The sequence below is a fragment of the Chaetura pelagica genome, unplaced genomic scaffold (genome assembly GCF_000747805.2).
Source record: "Chaetura pelagica isolate M959 unplaced genomic scaffold, ChaPel_1.0 scaffold67, whole genome shotgun sequence".
In the NCBI taxonomy this organism is placed as follows: Eukaryota; Metazoa; Chordata; class Aves; order Apodiformes; family Apodidae; genus Chaetura; species Chaetura pelagica.
Window position 1 is genome coordinate 5,709,278 of NW_009954107.1, and position 14,893 is coordinate 5,724,170.

The window sequence follows — 14,893 nt, forward strand, 5'->3', positions numbered from 1 at the left end:
AACTAATCATGCATATGCAAGGCATTACTTCCTAATGAGGTAATGATTTCCTTAGGGAGATATGCGTAGGACAGCAATTAGCTTGTGTTGCTACTATATGGTTTGTAATGAAGCTCCAAGCACCAACTGGCTCTACCACCACATTGATCTGATTAATTGGTGCTACATAGAATTATTTGGGAACATGGCTTGTCTTCCGTAAGCTGCCCTAGATCCTCATTTTCTCTTCCCGTACTGAGACATGTTAGGCAGGAACTCTTGGGAAATCCAACGTAGTTTTGGGTAACTGTGAGATTGAAGGGCCAATGTTGATCTTGCAACAGTCCTTTAAAGATGAATGTTTGTTGGATAGGTCATGGCTTTTAGGGGAATTTCTGGGTTGCCACAAGAGGTGGGTGCTACATAAATGCATGAGTGGGTGTGCTGCTGTAGGTTTCTGTTCAGTGACACCATTTGGGCATTTTCCAGGGAAGATCACAGCCAAAAAAAAGAAAATTCTGATCTGTTCCTAACTCCCTTTAGCTTTGTGTGTGTGCAGTGGAGGGCTTCTATCAGAGAAAATGCTTTGGCAATAGATCAGGAGAATAGTACAGCCAGTGGACACAATGAGCTTCAGGCAGTGTGAGCTTTTGGTCTGGTAGAGCATGTATGTAAACATAGGCTGAAATCTGCTCTCAAGCCTTGGCTCTGTTCAGTACCAAGAATAAACTCCAGCTTCCAGCAGCTGTGTTATTCGTTTGACAGCTCAGGAACTGCTTTTGGCCAAGCTGTTGCCCTCATGACAGCCTGACTCCATCTGGAAAATGCGAGAAGGCGGCTCTTTTTCAGGCCAATGCCAATGGCAAGTAGCCATGCAGCCCAAAAGGTGCTGGAGAAAGAGGAGGGCAGTCTGTCTGTAGTGACCATGCCCTTCTCTGGCGGCAGTGATGCCTGGTGTATGGTGATTGGTCCTACACAGGCTCTCACCAAGCTGTTTTCCTGTGTATGGAGATATGGGAGGCACAACCCCAAGTGCTCTGGCTGCTGCCTGGATTCAGAAAAGAGATGATGTCAGAAACACTTTCTTGTGCAGCTGAGGTTGTTAAGCTGGGCTGTAACACATAAACGGGCCAGATTTGATTTCTTTGAAGTCAGTGGGAGCTTCGCCATTAATTAGATAGCACTTGTTTTTAATTGGAACTGTTTTCTTACTTCATTCTAACAAATTGTGTAGTACTTAAATCTGTCTCCTTGTTGCTTGAGCAGGCAATGTTTTCTGGCCATACAAGCAGGTTAACCTTCAGGTGAAGTACATTTTCCAAACAGACACAGCTACGTCTTTGGCCTGCAAGACACGTGTCATGCCTTTGATGTTGTGATAATCTGCTGTAAATATTTATTTTCCAGTAAATATACATAAAAGAAACAAAAATTAAAAAGAGGAGGAGATGAACTGTTATGTTTTTCTTCTTGTGACTTCCAAGGTCACTTCAAAATGACAGAGAGGGACAATTGTTTAGAAGAGAATGCATTGAAATGCAGTCACTGATAAACATTGCCTTTAACTGCTTTACTCATTATCAGTTTCACCTCCAAGAAAGCCCTACGTGTGTTTACTAAGAAAGGCTTTACTTTCCTTTCATCATTGCCTTTGTCTCAGTCCAGTCGCCATGATTCCTTTCTATCCACAACTATGTAAAAATGGCATGTGGCAAGAGTAGCTTCAAAGGCAAACTGGCCCTACATGCGCATACAAGTACCAGTGCTTATATGATTCTTCACTGAATTGCAACAGGAAAATCTGTTACCCAGCACTGGTTTGGAATCTGCTGCTCTCTGAGCTGATCCCTCAAAACCAGAGCATTACCTGTGTTATCAGCTAACATTTTTAGTGTCTAAGACAGGATGGACAGAGCATATGTAACACAATTGCTCTGAATACTCAGAACTGCAAGTCTAATTTCATCTTCATGTTATGCTGCAAAATTTCAGACTGCATTTTGTGAAAATGAGTAGTGCCTGTATCCCACATGCTTCAGGAAAGGCCTTTTCCTTATGCAAAGCCATTCTTTTCCAGGGGAAAAAGGTCAATGTTTTGACACAAACATGAATGAAACATTAGGTTTATTTTACACAGAGATAGAATTACTATAATTAAATAATTTACACCTTAAAGACAAAAGAGGTTAAAATTATATGTTAAAACTGTTTGGTTTTTTTTTCTAAGGGAATGTTATAAAATCTGGGTCTCTTTAGCTTGGAGAAAAGGAGACTGAGGGGTGACCTCATCAATGTTTACAAATATGTAAGGGGTGAGTGTCAGGGAGATGGAGTTAGGCTTTTCTCAGTGATGACCAGTGATAGGACAAGGGGTAATGGGTGTAAATTGGAGCATAGGAGGTTCAAGGTGAATATCCGAAAAAATTTTTTTACTGTAAGAGTGACAGAGCACTGGAACAGGCTGCCCAGGGAGGTTGTGGAGTCTCCCTCACTGGAGACATTCAAAACCCACCTGGATGAGTTCCTGTGTGATGTACTCTAGGTGACCCTGCTCTGGCAGGGGGGTTGGACTAGATGATCTCTCGAGGTCCCTTCCAGCCCCTAAGATTCTATGATTCTATGATCTCCAGATTATTTTAGATTCATTTGCAAGCCCTTAGACCTATTTCTCTGACACGGTGACTGTGTTCTGCATGGATCAGATGTGACATGTCCAAATAACGATAGCAAGTTGATTTTTGTCCCAGTGACTAAGGGAAGAACTTCTTCACTGAGCTCTTTGACTTTTTGTTCCTTCATCCCTCTGGCTGCCACCGTTGTTCTGCTTAAGAATTGAGATCCTTTCCTAAACTGCTGAAAGGTCTGTGTTTTGTTATTGATATTGCATCACAGAAATTCTGATGTGGAGTTAGTTTCAGCAAACATACCTTTTAAAAAAAACAACAACAAAACACAACACAAAACAAAGATCTAGCCTGCCCTACTCCCATAAAAACTTCTTGCTGCCATCTTTCTTCTTCCACTGTCATCACTGTGGGAGCAGCTATGGACTTGCCTGCTCCACTTTCTGTGCTGCTGACCCAGGAATTGAGGTGGAATGCCTTTATGGGGTCTCAGATTTCTAAGAAGATATTAATGTGGTTTTAAATTAGTTTTATAGCTTAATTTTGCATATTACAAATGTGAGATCATGGTGGTGAACGAGAAGGTTGGGAGTTTTTTTTTAATATACATATGAAATGTATTTAGCAGCATGCTGTTACATCTACATATGGGCCTGGAGTGGGTGGTGCTGTTCCTGCAAGAGGGGCTGGGATCTTCAGGAGTTGATGCCAGGAGCACAGTTTATGAAACACTTAAGGAAATCAAAGCAATTAGCATTTTAATCCAGATTTTCTAGAGAAGTGTCCTCTTCTGTAAGAGTTGAATGCTTTGTAAACGTGACACTTGGTTCACAGGGTTAGTAGAAGCTTGTGTTGCTTCTCCATCTCCAGGCCACCTGTGAGTTTGTTTCGCCCTCACCCCTGCACTATTTATTGCAGGACCAGTGGTGTGTATGTAGCTTTTCCTGTTCAAGAGAGGAATATAAGGGGATGACTGTACTCAGACAGTAGATTTGGCTGTCCCAAAATGACCCTTGAAGAACAAGTACTGGAAAGAACACCCTTTATGCTCCTGGCTCTTCACTTAATAAATGTCCTTCTCTTTTCCTGAACGCATATTCGAGTGTATTCCCACTAGTAACTTTTACAGAAACAAAGAAATCTGTAAGAACAAATGAAGGGTCTCTCTTCTAATCTGTCCTTGAGAGTTTTATTCCTGTAAACCAGGTGGACTATTTCTCATTAACTATACAGATGACATGCAGACTGCAAGCAGCAAGATAAGAACCATGACCTGGTAGTCAAAGATAGGAGGAGCACTAGTGATATTAATATCAAGAACATTTTTTTAAAGAGGCAGATTCCTTATTTACAAAGACTTGTTTCTAATACTCCCAACACTAAAACACTTCTTATTTGGTGGAAGGACTGCCTGACTTTAACTATTAAAGCAAGGACTATCCTGGGGGTAGCTCTGCCTCCTCAGATGCCTCAGCTCTTGAAAGAGTTATGCTCACCATCTGGCCAGGCCTGGCAGGAGGCTGTCAAGTGCTTTGGTATTCCCTCAACAAGTATTAATTCCAGTAGAAATAGCCAAAGCTGTCAGGGAGGGCCCCATGCTCACTGTGTTTGTTGTTGCTGTTTTCTCAATCACAGAGCATCCTTCACGCCGTCACCTGTCACGAGAAGGTGGTGACTGTCCAGAAAGATCACACAGAATCACTGGGAATGACTGTAGCGGGCGGAGCATCTAACCGGGAATGGGATTTGCCTGTCTATGTGATAAGTGTCGAACCTGGAGGAGTTATCAGCAGAGACAGCACGATAAAAACAGGTAAAAAGGGGGAATTTTGAACGCCTGCTTTAATTGAAAAGATTCCTTTAAAAAACAGAGCAATGGTGAAAGAGCATCATGCCCTAACATCTTTAGCCATCCCGTAGATTTTGGGGTGTGTCAGATTAGAGAATCTCAAATCAACTATAAGAAAAGGTGTAATATGCAGCAATAACTGTCTCTGTGAAGTGGGATGTAGGCATAGTCTGATAGGAAAAAGACAAATAGTATTTTGAGGAAAATAAGCTTGCACCACCATCTCCTAACTACTGAAATTTTCATTGTGCAACCTGTGTGGGTTTCTAATGTAAATTTTTGTGCTTGTTGGTCATCATTCATGGCCTTGTAAAGAAATATGAAGCACCAGAATTTCCATCATGTATGAAGCAATATTGAGCCTTGTGGCTCAATGTAATCTCTGGAAACATTAGCTTCATAATTCTATCGGCTCTTGAAGAAGCAGAGTGATAAAATTAATAGCATCTCCCCTCTTCATGAATAAGCCTTTAGAGTAAGATGAGGAACATATTTTATCAGTGGGATTTTTGGGAATAGGTAGGCAATATACAAGTTTTCAGGATGTTACATCTCCTAGATGGTACCTTGGTACCCTGCATCCAGCAACCACATAGCTCCTAATCCCCTTGCATTTCATCCTCTGTGTTCAACTTCAGTCCAGTTGCTGCTCAGAAGCTGAAGGGAAATCCTGAGTGTGAGGGAAGTGTGGGTCACGGTGCCTGGCACAGACACACGTGGGAACCTCCCCTTTGCAGGAGATACAGCTGCTCTCAAAACCAATGTAAGAACATGACAACAGGAGCAAACCAGCTGATTCCCCTTTTCTCCTGCTGGGAAATGACTGCTGCTTCTCAGCAGGATACATTTTCCAAAAAATATTCATCATGAGGCAGCATGGAAAATTCAGCCTCATTAATTTGATCAAATTAGAAACAAATGAACAGCACCATAAGCCTTCATGGGTTAGAGCAGCCCTCAGGCTGTTCTCTGTCTCATCGGGGCAGACCATGAGAAGGGGTTAATGCTGATGTTGCAGTGCCTGGACTGCCCCTGAATACAGCCCCTGCCTGAAGAAGTGTGCAGGCAAAGCACAGAGGGCACCCAGGGAAGCCCTGGCATCGGAGCCTGCTGCGGAGGGTAGTGGAACACTTGGCACCATGATCACTTGCACGACATTGGTGACGTTTTTATTGTTCTCCCTGTAGTAATTGAGGTCATCTTTGCATTTTTTCTCTGAAGCTGCTGTGCCTACATTATAAATAAGGCATACAGAAAGATGTCTTGGCTTGTGGCCTTTCGAACAGGCATTAACATTAAAATAATAATACATTATTCCTCAAAGCAAACTTTACGAACAGCCAGCTGGAGCAGCAGTCCTCAGCTTAGGGAGTGTTGGGAGAAAACCATTTTTGAGCTTTCAGGTTGAGTACTAAAGTTGTTAGCTGGAAGTGGGCTTCAGAGACCTGGACTAGCATCAAGTGCCCATACCAAAGCTTGTTGGTACAGCAGGGCCCCAGCTGTGTTGTTTGGGTCCAGATGCAGGACATGATGTGACAAGAAATCCAAACCAAAGGCTTCATCCAGCCTGGCAATGCTCCGGTGTACGGGGTTCTAGCCCCTTCCCTCATGCCTGTGGCATGTGTACTAGCATATGCTTCACATCCACGTTAAACTATAGGATTAACAAACCGCCACATCAGGCAGCAAGTTCTTGGCTGTGCCTTTGACTTGTTTGTGGGGGTGGGAAGAAGATTCTGGAAACACTTGCAGGGTTTTTTTATCATCTGTTTTATGGGTCTCAGGTGACATCCTCCTAAATGTGAACGGGATTGACCTGACGGGTGTCAGCCGGAGTGAGGCTGTTGCCCTGCTGAAAAACACCAACTCCTCGGTGGTGCTGAAAGCCCTGGAGATGAGAGCGTGCGGAGCCCAGGAGGAGCAGGGCCGCCTGCCGCCCCCCGGGGCCATGCAGGACACCACAGAGAGCAGCGAGTGGTCACCTTCCTGGGTTATGTGGCTGGGGCTGCCGCGGTAAGTCCACAGATTGTGTTCTCTTGCTGAAGGGGAGTGGGAGGAAAGAGAGATTTTGTATTTTCTGGCAATTTTTTTTCCTTTTTATTTGATTCATTACAATGACATCTTAATTAAATCCAGGCTGTGTCACAGAGTTGACTTTAAATACCTCCCTTTTGAAAAAGGGTATGTGTACATGGAAAAATAGACACACAGATCCCCTTGCAAGGGAGGAAATGCTCCGGAATTGTTTCAGTCTTGAAAACATATCTGGCACTTAGGGAGCAAAAGGAAAAGCTCGCAGGGAATCAGGAGCTTGCTGAAGTGGGGTCTAGGCTCGACCACCCTGCAGAAGGCAGAGCTACCCCTCCTGCAGCTCTCAAGTTGTACAGCCCTTCTCCTTAGCCAAATCCAGCTGAAATGTTTGACTTTGCCCAGATGTTGCAAAGTGCGTGCAGTTGGCCAGTATCTCTGAATCACCTCTTTTAACCCCACCCCCGACTGAAAGAAGCACATTTGTCATACACAGGAAGCAGCTGTGTTGTCATTTCAGTAAGAATAATAAAAGCCACATCGCATGTCATTAAGTTCTCTCAAACACGCTTGGTCTGCAGGGTGGATACCTGCAGCTTCAGGGACATTTTGTAAAGTATTAAATGAGGACATGTTGTGAATCTCTGAAAATGCAAAGCTAGCATCACACAGTTGAAATTTGTATTCAAGTTTAAAGAGCGAAGAGTTTAGCTTATAAGTTACTTTTACCCATACACAGAACGCTGGCAGCAGTTCAGAGGGTCTCTTTCTCTCTTTTGGGAAAGCATGAAAAGATGGTCTGCAGAACAGGTGGGTTTTTTCTCTAGGCACTGTTTCAGGAGTCCTCTTCATTTCCGAGTCCCACAAAGCAGATTAGATGCTTTCCCTCCTCCTGGTTAGAGCTATTTTGAGCCCATTCACCTTGCAGCAAGGTCTGCTGTGAGGGCCATATGTGTTTTGGGGCTTGGACTGAGACTAACAACTGTGCAACATGTGCTGAAGTACTGCAAGAGCAGAACGCAGGCTGTTTCTGTTACCCACACAGATGAAAGGTTCCTCCTCCAGTGAAGAGGACTAACATCCTTATTCCTGTGAAAGAAAAGCAGTGAAAAGAAGATACAGTAAATGGATGGCCCATCATTTGCTACCCCATGCAATGGTAAAATTTTCCACCTAGTCTCACTGCAGACAGGCAGCCCCAGAGAGGTCCTCCTTCCTGCTCAGCTATGCACGCCTGTGCTTCAACAGCTGTGCACCAACATGAAGGCTGGAGCACAGCAAGCAGACTAAAGGCCTTATAGATGCTGCAATCTGCAACGTGAAGTCTTGCCTTTAGTTCTCATCCACTGCTAGATTGGCTGAAATAATCGTACGTTGCCTATGCCTGACCTAACACCACCTTTGCTGTGCTTTATACAAATCCTGAGCTGCCTGGTCATCATCTTCTACCCACAGCTGCCCAGAGTCCCCATGTCCTCAGTAAAGTGACAGAGATGAAGGACAGAGCTCCACAGCATTTCAGACTTGCACCCAGGGTTCACATCTGTCAGTTCTGCTTTGAAGGTTGGGATGGAAAGGTGTTTTTTCTCATTCTAAAAGTAATCTCTAAGCTCAGTCTCTCTGCCCCCCGACTCTCCAAAGGCTGTTTATGTGAAGCCATTCCCACTCCTTTGGTCTGAAAGAAAACCAGCCTCAGTGTCAGAAAGGCTAAAGACAGGAGTTCATTGTTAACTCTATTCCCAGCTGTGACCCTGTGCACAAAGCACAGCGTGGCCCTTTGCTGCCAAGGGAAAGTAGGGGGATTGGTATGCTGAGCTGCTCCACTGCTCTGAGCATCAGGCTAAAACAGGGATGGATACTGATTAGATGTGACAGCACGAAAGGTGCTCTGCATCCTTATTAGTAGCTGGTTGGTTGAGTAGAGGTGCTAGGATGAGGTTTGGGTTTGCTCATTAGATATTATCAGCCCCTTCAGTCTTCCCTGGCATAAGTGTGCTTACCCTCTGAGTACTGCCTCTCCAGAGCCCACATCAGACATCTGGAAGTCCTCCAACAAGATGTCTCACCAGGACATGTACCACATAAACTCATTTCCCTCCAGTCTGAGCATTTAACCTTTCCTTATCTGGCTTTGTATGCTTTTGGCAAGAATCACATCCCACTAGATCTCAACGTACTGCCTGCCACCTCACGCTTTCTAGACTGTTACAGAAAACTATTATCTGGTAAAAAAAAAAAAGAAAAAAAAGACAAGGCATGGCAGTGCAGTATGAGTATCTGTGCATAGCAAACAAGGCAGGGAGTGCAGAGGCAGCCTGACATCGCAGCTTAGAGCAGGACACTTGGGCTCAGGAAATGAAGAGAGGAGCATGTTTCCTTCCATGTTCAAAAAACATGCACTTTTGATGAAAATCCTGTGAAGGACGGTCCCATAAAGTGTGCTGAGTTGAGCTAAACACTAGAGGATGTCTACAGACCTCTGTCCATTACTTAAGAAGTAGAAAACAGGCAAACAGTAATAGCTACATTATTGTGTGCCTTCCTCACTTCTGAGGCTGCTGAATTGTAAAATCCTAATTCTCTGTTCTAGCTCAGGACCTTCCCCATTTCCCAAGGACTGCATGCACATTACAGTGATGGGCACAGGCAAGAGGTACAAATATTGAGTTAGGGAATTATGCCATTTTTTCTGGACCAAGTCAGTAGCAGCAGAAATCAGACAGGTTATTTGACTCCTCACTCAGCTCAAAGCCTTGGAAAAGCTGTGTTGCATGCTATGTGGCTCTCACTTGAATTTCAGCCTTTTTCTTGTGAGATCTTAGAATTGGCCTCAGTCACTTTTACATGGCTTGATAGTACATAAACAACTCCTCTGTTCTTTCTGTAGTACAATCCAATATGTGGCGGTTGTAAAATCGACACACATGTGCATCTGACATCTGTCAAAACTTGGACTGCATGCGGGCTGGGCGTGGGGAGGAAGCAGTGATGCAGGACCTTAAGTATTCCCGCCTGAAGTCTTATTTCAGGGTAGCCAATTTAATTGTTTGTTTTTGAGGAGCACAGGTCTCTTTTAGTGTTGGAGGGAAATGTTTTTGTGAAGCATGCACAAAGAAAATAATGTGGAGCAGCTGGTGAAAAGTGTTTTCCCCAGTTTCTTGATGTTTCTTCTACTATTACTTGTTTTCCTGCTCTCCTTTCTTTGCTCTCCTCAAATTTCCTTCCCCTGACTACCACTTAAAAATACATTATAGATCGTCCTGTCATAACATTTACAAACATTAGTACTTCACACAGGTGCTTTTCTTTATCTGCAAAGTGAGATGAGCAAGACAGGAAGTGGCCAAAGTCATTCTGCAAACCAGAGGTAGAACTGGATGTAAAACATGGAATGAGGACAGCAACTCCCCCAGACCGTAGGGCTGTGATGGAAGTAATTGTCAAATATTACTGTACTCCACTGTAAGACATCTACTGTAACAGGGCAGAGGGGGAGCCATGCTTTTCATACCTGTTATTTTAGAAGTCCTCCTGAAATCAGGATGGTTTTGATTCCCAGAGCGTGTCTACTCATCCTTTGTGAAAAGCAGCCAGGAATTGTGCATTTAACTACTTGAAAACAAGCACTTTTAAGTTATTCTTGCATGAGTAACTGATGCTCATTTCTAGTATCTCATGATAGGACCCTCTGTCTAGACACTGTTTATCCTCTAGTCTTGAATCTGAGGCAAGTTCATACAAATTACTCCTTGTCCTCAGCTTTTGGAGTCATTACAGATAGAGGCAGAAAAAACTGTGAGCTGCCCTCTTCCAAGGCAGAAGCTGTTTCTTCTTGGACTGGTTGCGGTTTAGTGGGTTATGGCAGTTTAAGTGGGTCACAACACACAGACTGGGGCTTTGGTTACTGCAGAGAAGTAATCTGCTCAAACACCCTAAGCATCTTCAGATGACGCAAGTTCTCAGTTCATTTTCTCTTGGTGGTGCTTTCTAGCTTGTCTTTATTACTACACAGCCGTAAACAGACCCAAATGAACTATCTCCCTTCGGGCTTCTCTTTGCTAGGCAGAGCAAGCAGCTCTGCTTATGTACTAAAATGTTTGGAACAAGCAGTACCCCACGGGTTATATGTGGCTCAGCTTTGCTCATCCAGCTTCCCAGCATCTTTTTCACATTTCTGACAGCACTAATGAATAGCTGATGGATGGTGCGTTGCCGTGTTTATGCCCTCTATCCCGTGGGATGAAGATAAGGAAACATCAGTTTGAAGGTTTAAACACTACCTAGCCACTCCTATTCTGTTCAGAGTTGATCTCTAGCTATGACCACTGTGAGGGGTTGGGCCCAGCCTACACCAAGCACCCACATGACTCAGCACCCCCAGTGGGATGAGAGAAAACAAGAGCAGAAGTGAGAAAACTCATGGGTCAGAGTAAAGACAGGGAAATCACTTCCCTGTTACTGTTGTAGGCAAAACAGACTTGACAAATTTATTTTAAAACATTTATTTACCAGTTTGGGTACTGGGAACTACAGATGACAAACATGTAAACACTTTGTGAAAACCCCTTTCCTCTCCTTTTCCCATACTCAGCTTCACTCCAACACCTCTCTTCCTGCCTTCCTGGTCTCCAGCGCCTTGTTGGCACAGCAGGTTGCACCATCCCTTCTGAGAGGCTTCAGGCAGTGCAGGGGACTGCAGCCAGGACAGAGTAGTTGCTCTCTTCTCCTCGCTTCCCATGCGTTCCCTCTGCTCTAGCAGAGAGGGCAATCCTAATGCTAGTATGCTGTGTCTATTGTACTTAAATTTAGTATACACTTGGACAGCAAATATGTATTTATGATTTCTGGACTGATGAAGGCTGTGTAACCGATAACTTTACAGACTCTATGGACAAAATGCATGTAAGCCTTGTTTGTCCCTGCTGTGTTTTCTTGTGTTTGTAGCAGCTCAGCTATTTCTTTTCTAAGGTGTTAGGGGTTAGCTGATTACCTTTCAATTTCAGTGATGTCCCCCCTTAGGGCAGTAAGCACATCACTGGGCAGCAGAGAGCCCTGTCCCCCAAAGTCAACACTAGGTAATAGCACTAACGGCTGAATCCTGGCATTGCTTGGTCGTGACCTTGATAAGTACCATCAAATATAGAGGGTTTAAGTGATTTTGCATATTGAAGAAGGCCACAGATGGTAAAGTAATAATGCCTGGCTGCTGAGGAAAGAAGCAAATGTCACCTGTTTCTTACATTAACAGCCAGTGAATTCCTGTGCAAATATTATATACCTACCATCCTGGCAGCAGGTGAATATTTGTAGGTCCTCGGAGACTAATCTAGTATTACTATAAAATTCTGCTGTGAAACACAGCAAAAGCATTATTTGACAAATTTTTTAAAAAGCTAGAGATACTGGTCTGTAAGATAGTTATTTATCATTCTACAGAAGTGTCAGCTGTTTCTTAGAAACTGAAGAGTCTCTGAATAGAGCTTTTAACAGTTGCTTGTGGTAGACCAGCCAGTAATTTAAAATTTGGAATAACAAAAGGATTTTCAGGCTCTTCAGTCATTCCCAAGTACACTTCTAATGATGCTTGGTTTAAGTACTAAGGACAGACATTTCTGTTGCTCTCTAGCTGATGAAATTGGGATTTTTTTTTTTTCCTGCTTAGTTAAAAAATAAAAGAAGAAACAAACCAGGTATTTAAATTAATGGACTCAGAGCAATAGGCAAAGTTTAAGATTCTAATAACCTTACTACTCTTGCTTTCTCCTATTCCTTGTTTCAGCTAAACTTTGACTCAGCATAACTTACAGTCTCCTAAAATACATTTCCAAAAACAAATGGAGGGAGAAGCAGATTTCAGCTTTCTTACAGGAACATCATGTGTTATTACTCAAGATTCCTTCTTTCACTGGTACTCTCCTTTGTGCCATCTCTGTGAATTTTGATTTTTGGCTCATTTCATTGGCCTTGAAATTATTTAGCTTTGACATGCACCCCTGTAAGAAATGCCTGACCACTTTTGACACAGTTAATCACATACAAGCTCTTACCTGGAAGATAAAACAAGTCAGACGACTGTAAAAGTAAGTAAAATAGTTTCTGGAATAAAGTTTTTCAATTATTAAGTCCTTATGAAAAAACTTATTTAATATATTAACTCAAAGATTACTTAATAACTTTACTGTTAGGATAACTGGTTGTGGAAAGCAGCACTATGATAACAGGAGTGTAGGTGTTTCATACAGTAGGAATTTGGTGCTATTTTGCACCTTCAAAACACTCTACAGGTGTCTGAAAAGGCAGATTAATCATTGATTCATCAGAATCTAAGGGTAATCATGAGATGTTTAATTAGTCTGGTTTGTTTCAGGTATTTGTACAGCTGCAAAGAAATTGTATTACGCAGAAATACAGCTGGAAGTCTCGGCTTCAGCATCGTGGGAGGTTATGAAGAACATACTGGGAACAAACCATTCTTCATCAAATCCATTGTTGGGGGAACACCAGCTTATCATGATGGCAGAATTAGGTAATTATAAATATCTAATGAAAGTAGCTTTTAAGAAAGTCTTTCTTCTAATTAATTTGAGGTTGATTTTTGGTTTTGTTTCTGTTTGAGGTTTGGGGTTTTTTTAACGTTTCCATGAAGACAGTGTAGAGGGGGTGGAAAAGGACTCAATGATACAGAATTACCTCTGACAGATCTGAACATAAGACATCAGTCTCCTGAACGTTAGTAGATTTGCCTTCAGAGTGTGAAGTTTTCAGATGCCTAGCAATCAATAGGATATGAATAAGTATGAATATGTCAGTTTGATTTCTGAGGGAATACAGAGCTTTCCCACATCCCCAGCTCAAAATAACCCCACACCAAAAATCTTCCCTGAAAACACCAGTAGAATGTAAGAGAGCAAATGCAGAATTATGTAGCAATCTTTGCTCAATTAACATCTTAAGACATGGTTCGTTCAGAACATGGATCATTCCCATCTGAAAGAACTGTATCCTATTTTCTTTCAAATGTCTAATTAATTATAAAGTTGCTAAGAAAAAAACTCACAAAAACCCCACAAAAAACCCAAAGAATGAAATATTTTCACCTGCTTTATTCCCTTATTCATGAACAGTAACTAGCCAGAGAAGTAAGAGTAATACTTATTTCTTCCTTTCTTCCAGTTTAAGGAGATACTTTGCCATCTGCAAGCATTTAAGATGTCACCTTGTCTAATTGTTCTCTCATACTTACCTTTGGTTTTTCAGATGTGGTGACATCCTCCTTGCTGTCAATGGCAGGAACACATCAGGAATGATGCATGCCTGCTTGGCAAGGATGCTCAAAGAACTGAAAGGAAAAATTACTCTCACAATTGTGTCCTGGCCTGGCACGTTTTTATGAAACAAGTCTTCATGGAGAGTATGACAAGTAATTTAACACAGCAAAAAAAAAGGAACATCAGTCTCTGCTTTTTTGGGGAGGATCAAGTATGTGTTTATAAAGAAAAGGTTTGTGAAATTGCAACCTGCATGTCAACAAAAGGCAAGTTTAGGCAAAGCAGGGATATGTATCAGAAAAATCACTTCAGTGATGTGACAGACTTATCTTTCCCTTTCCCTGTGTTCTTAAGGTTTTTTTCTGTTGTTTTTTTTTACACATACAGTCAATTCATTATTATAATAATGAAATTGAAGGAGCAGCTGCTCCTGCTCACTCACTTTTATTTACAAAAAGAAATCCTCGAATAGCTAATGGAACATTTATTGCAATGTTTCTAGTTGCAAAAATCAGGTTTTTATCCAACACGTTGATAGCACTTTGATTATGTGTACCTTTTCATGGTCAGCATGAGGCTGGTATTTTCAAGACTTTCAAGTACTGTTTGTTAGTCTGTAATACTGTGAATTAAATTTCTAAAAGAATTAAAAATAACTGTAACTGTGTACTTGTACAGAGATTAATTTAATCCAAAAAAACAACCAACCTTGTTTCCCTTGTATGTTTTGATGAATACTATTAAATCTAGGATTTTTATATAGAATAATTGTTTCTAAGGAAGTACACTGCATCCTGTAAATACCATTGAGTCTTCTAAATAGTACCCTGACAGGGCAGTACAATTTCTGCAGGACTGCCATGCCAATCACACTTGCTGCTCTGGATGGAGGTAAATCTGAAAGTGATGAGATGGTCTTATATTTTCTTAATATAGTTCTTTGCCTTTCTCTGCTAACTACCCATGTTCCAAAGTCTTGTTGGGTTGTTTTTTCTTTTCCCCCTCACAAGCTAGCACTGGGAAGGGATACATTTGTTAATCTTCATCATGTTAAGGACAGCTGTTCCCCTAGAACAAAGACTAAAATGAACTTTCTCTTAAGCCACAGAGAATGAGCAGGGGATCCAGCATAGTTCACCCTTATG

General features: G+C 42.2%; 1 protein-coding gene across 2 annotated transcripts in view; it reads left to right on the plus strand.

Moving 5' to 3' along the window:
• LNX1 (ligand of numb-protein X 1, E3 ubiquitin protein ligase) overlaps window positions 1-14,414 on the plus strand; it is a 71,501-nt gene extending 57,087 nt beyond the window's left edge. For both annotated transcript variants that reach the window (XM_010002499.1, XM_010002500.1), the window contains exons 7-10: window positions 4,239-4,416; window positions 6,237-6,465; window positions 12,848-13,006; window positions 13,738-14,414. In XM_010002499.1, the coding sequence (XP_010000801.1) occupies window positions 4,239-4,416; window positions 6,237-6,465; window positions 12,848-13,006; window positions 13,738-13,873 (702 nt within the window). In that variant the 3' untranslated portion in view covers window positions 13,874-14,414. The remainder of the gene's footprint in view (window positions 1-4,238; window positions 4,417-6,236; window positions 6,466-12,847; window positions 13,007-13,737) is intronic.
• The last annotated feature ends 479 nt before the right edge of the window (window positions 14,415-14,893 follow it).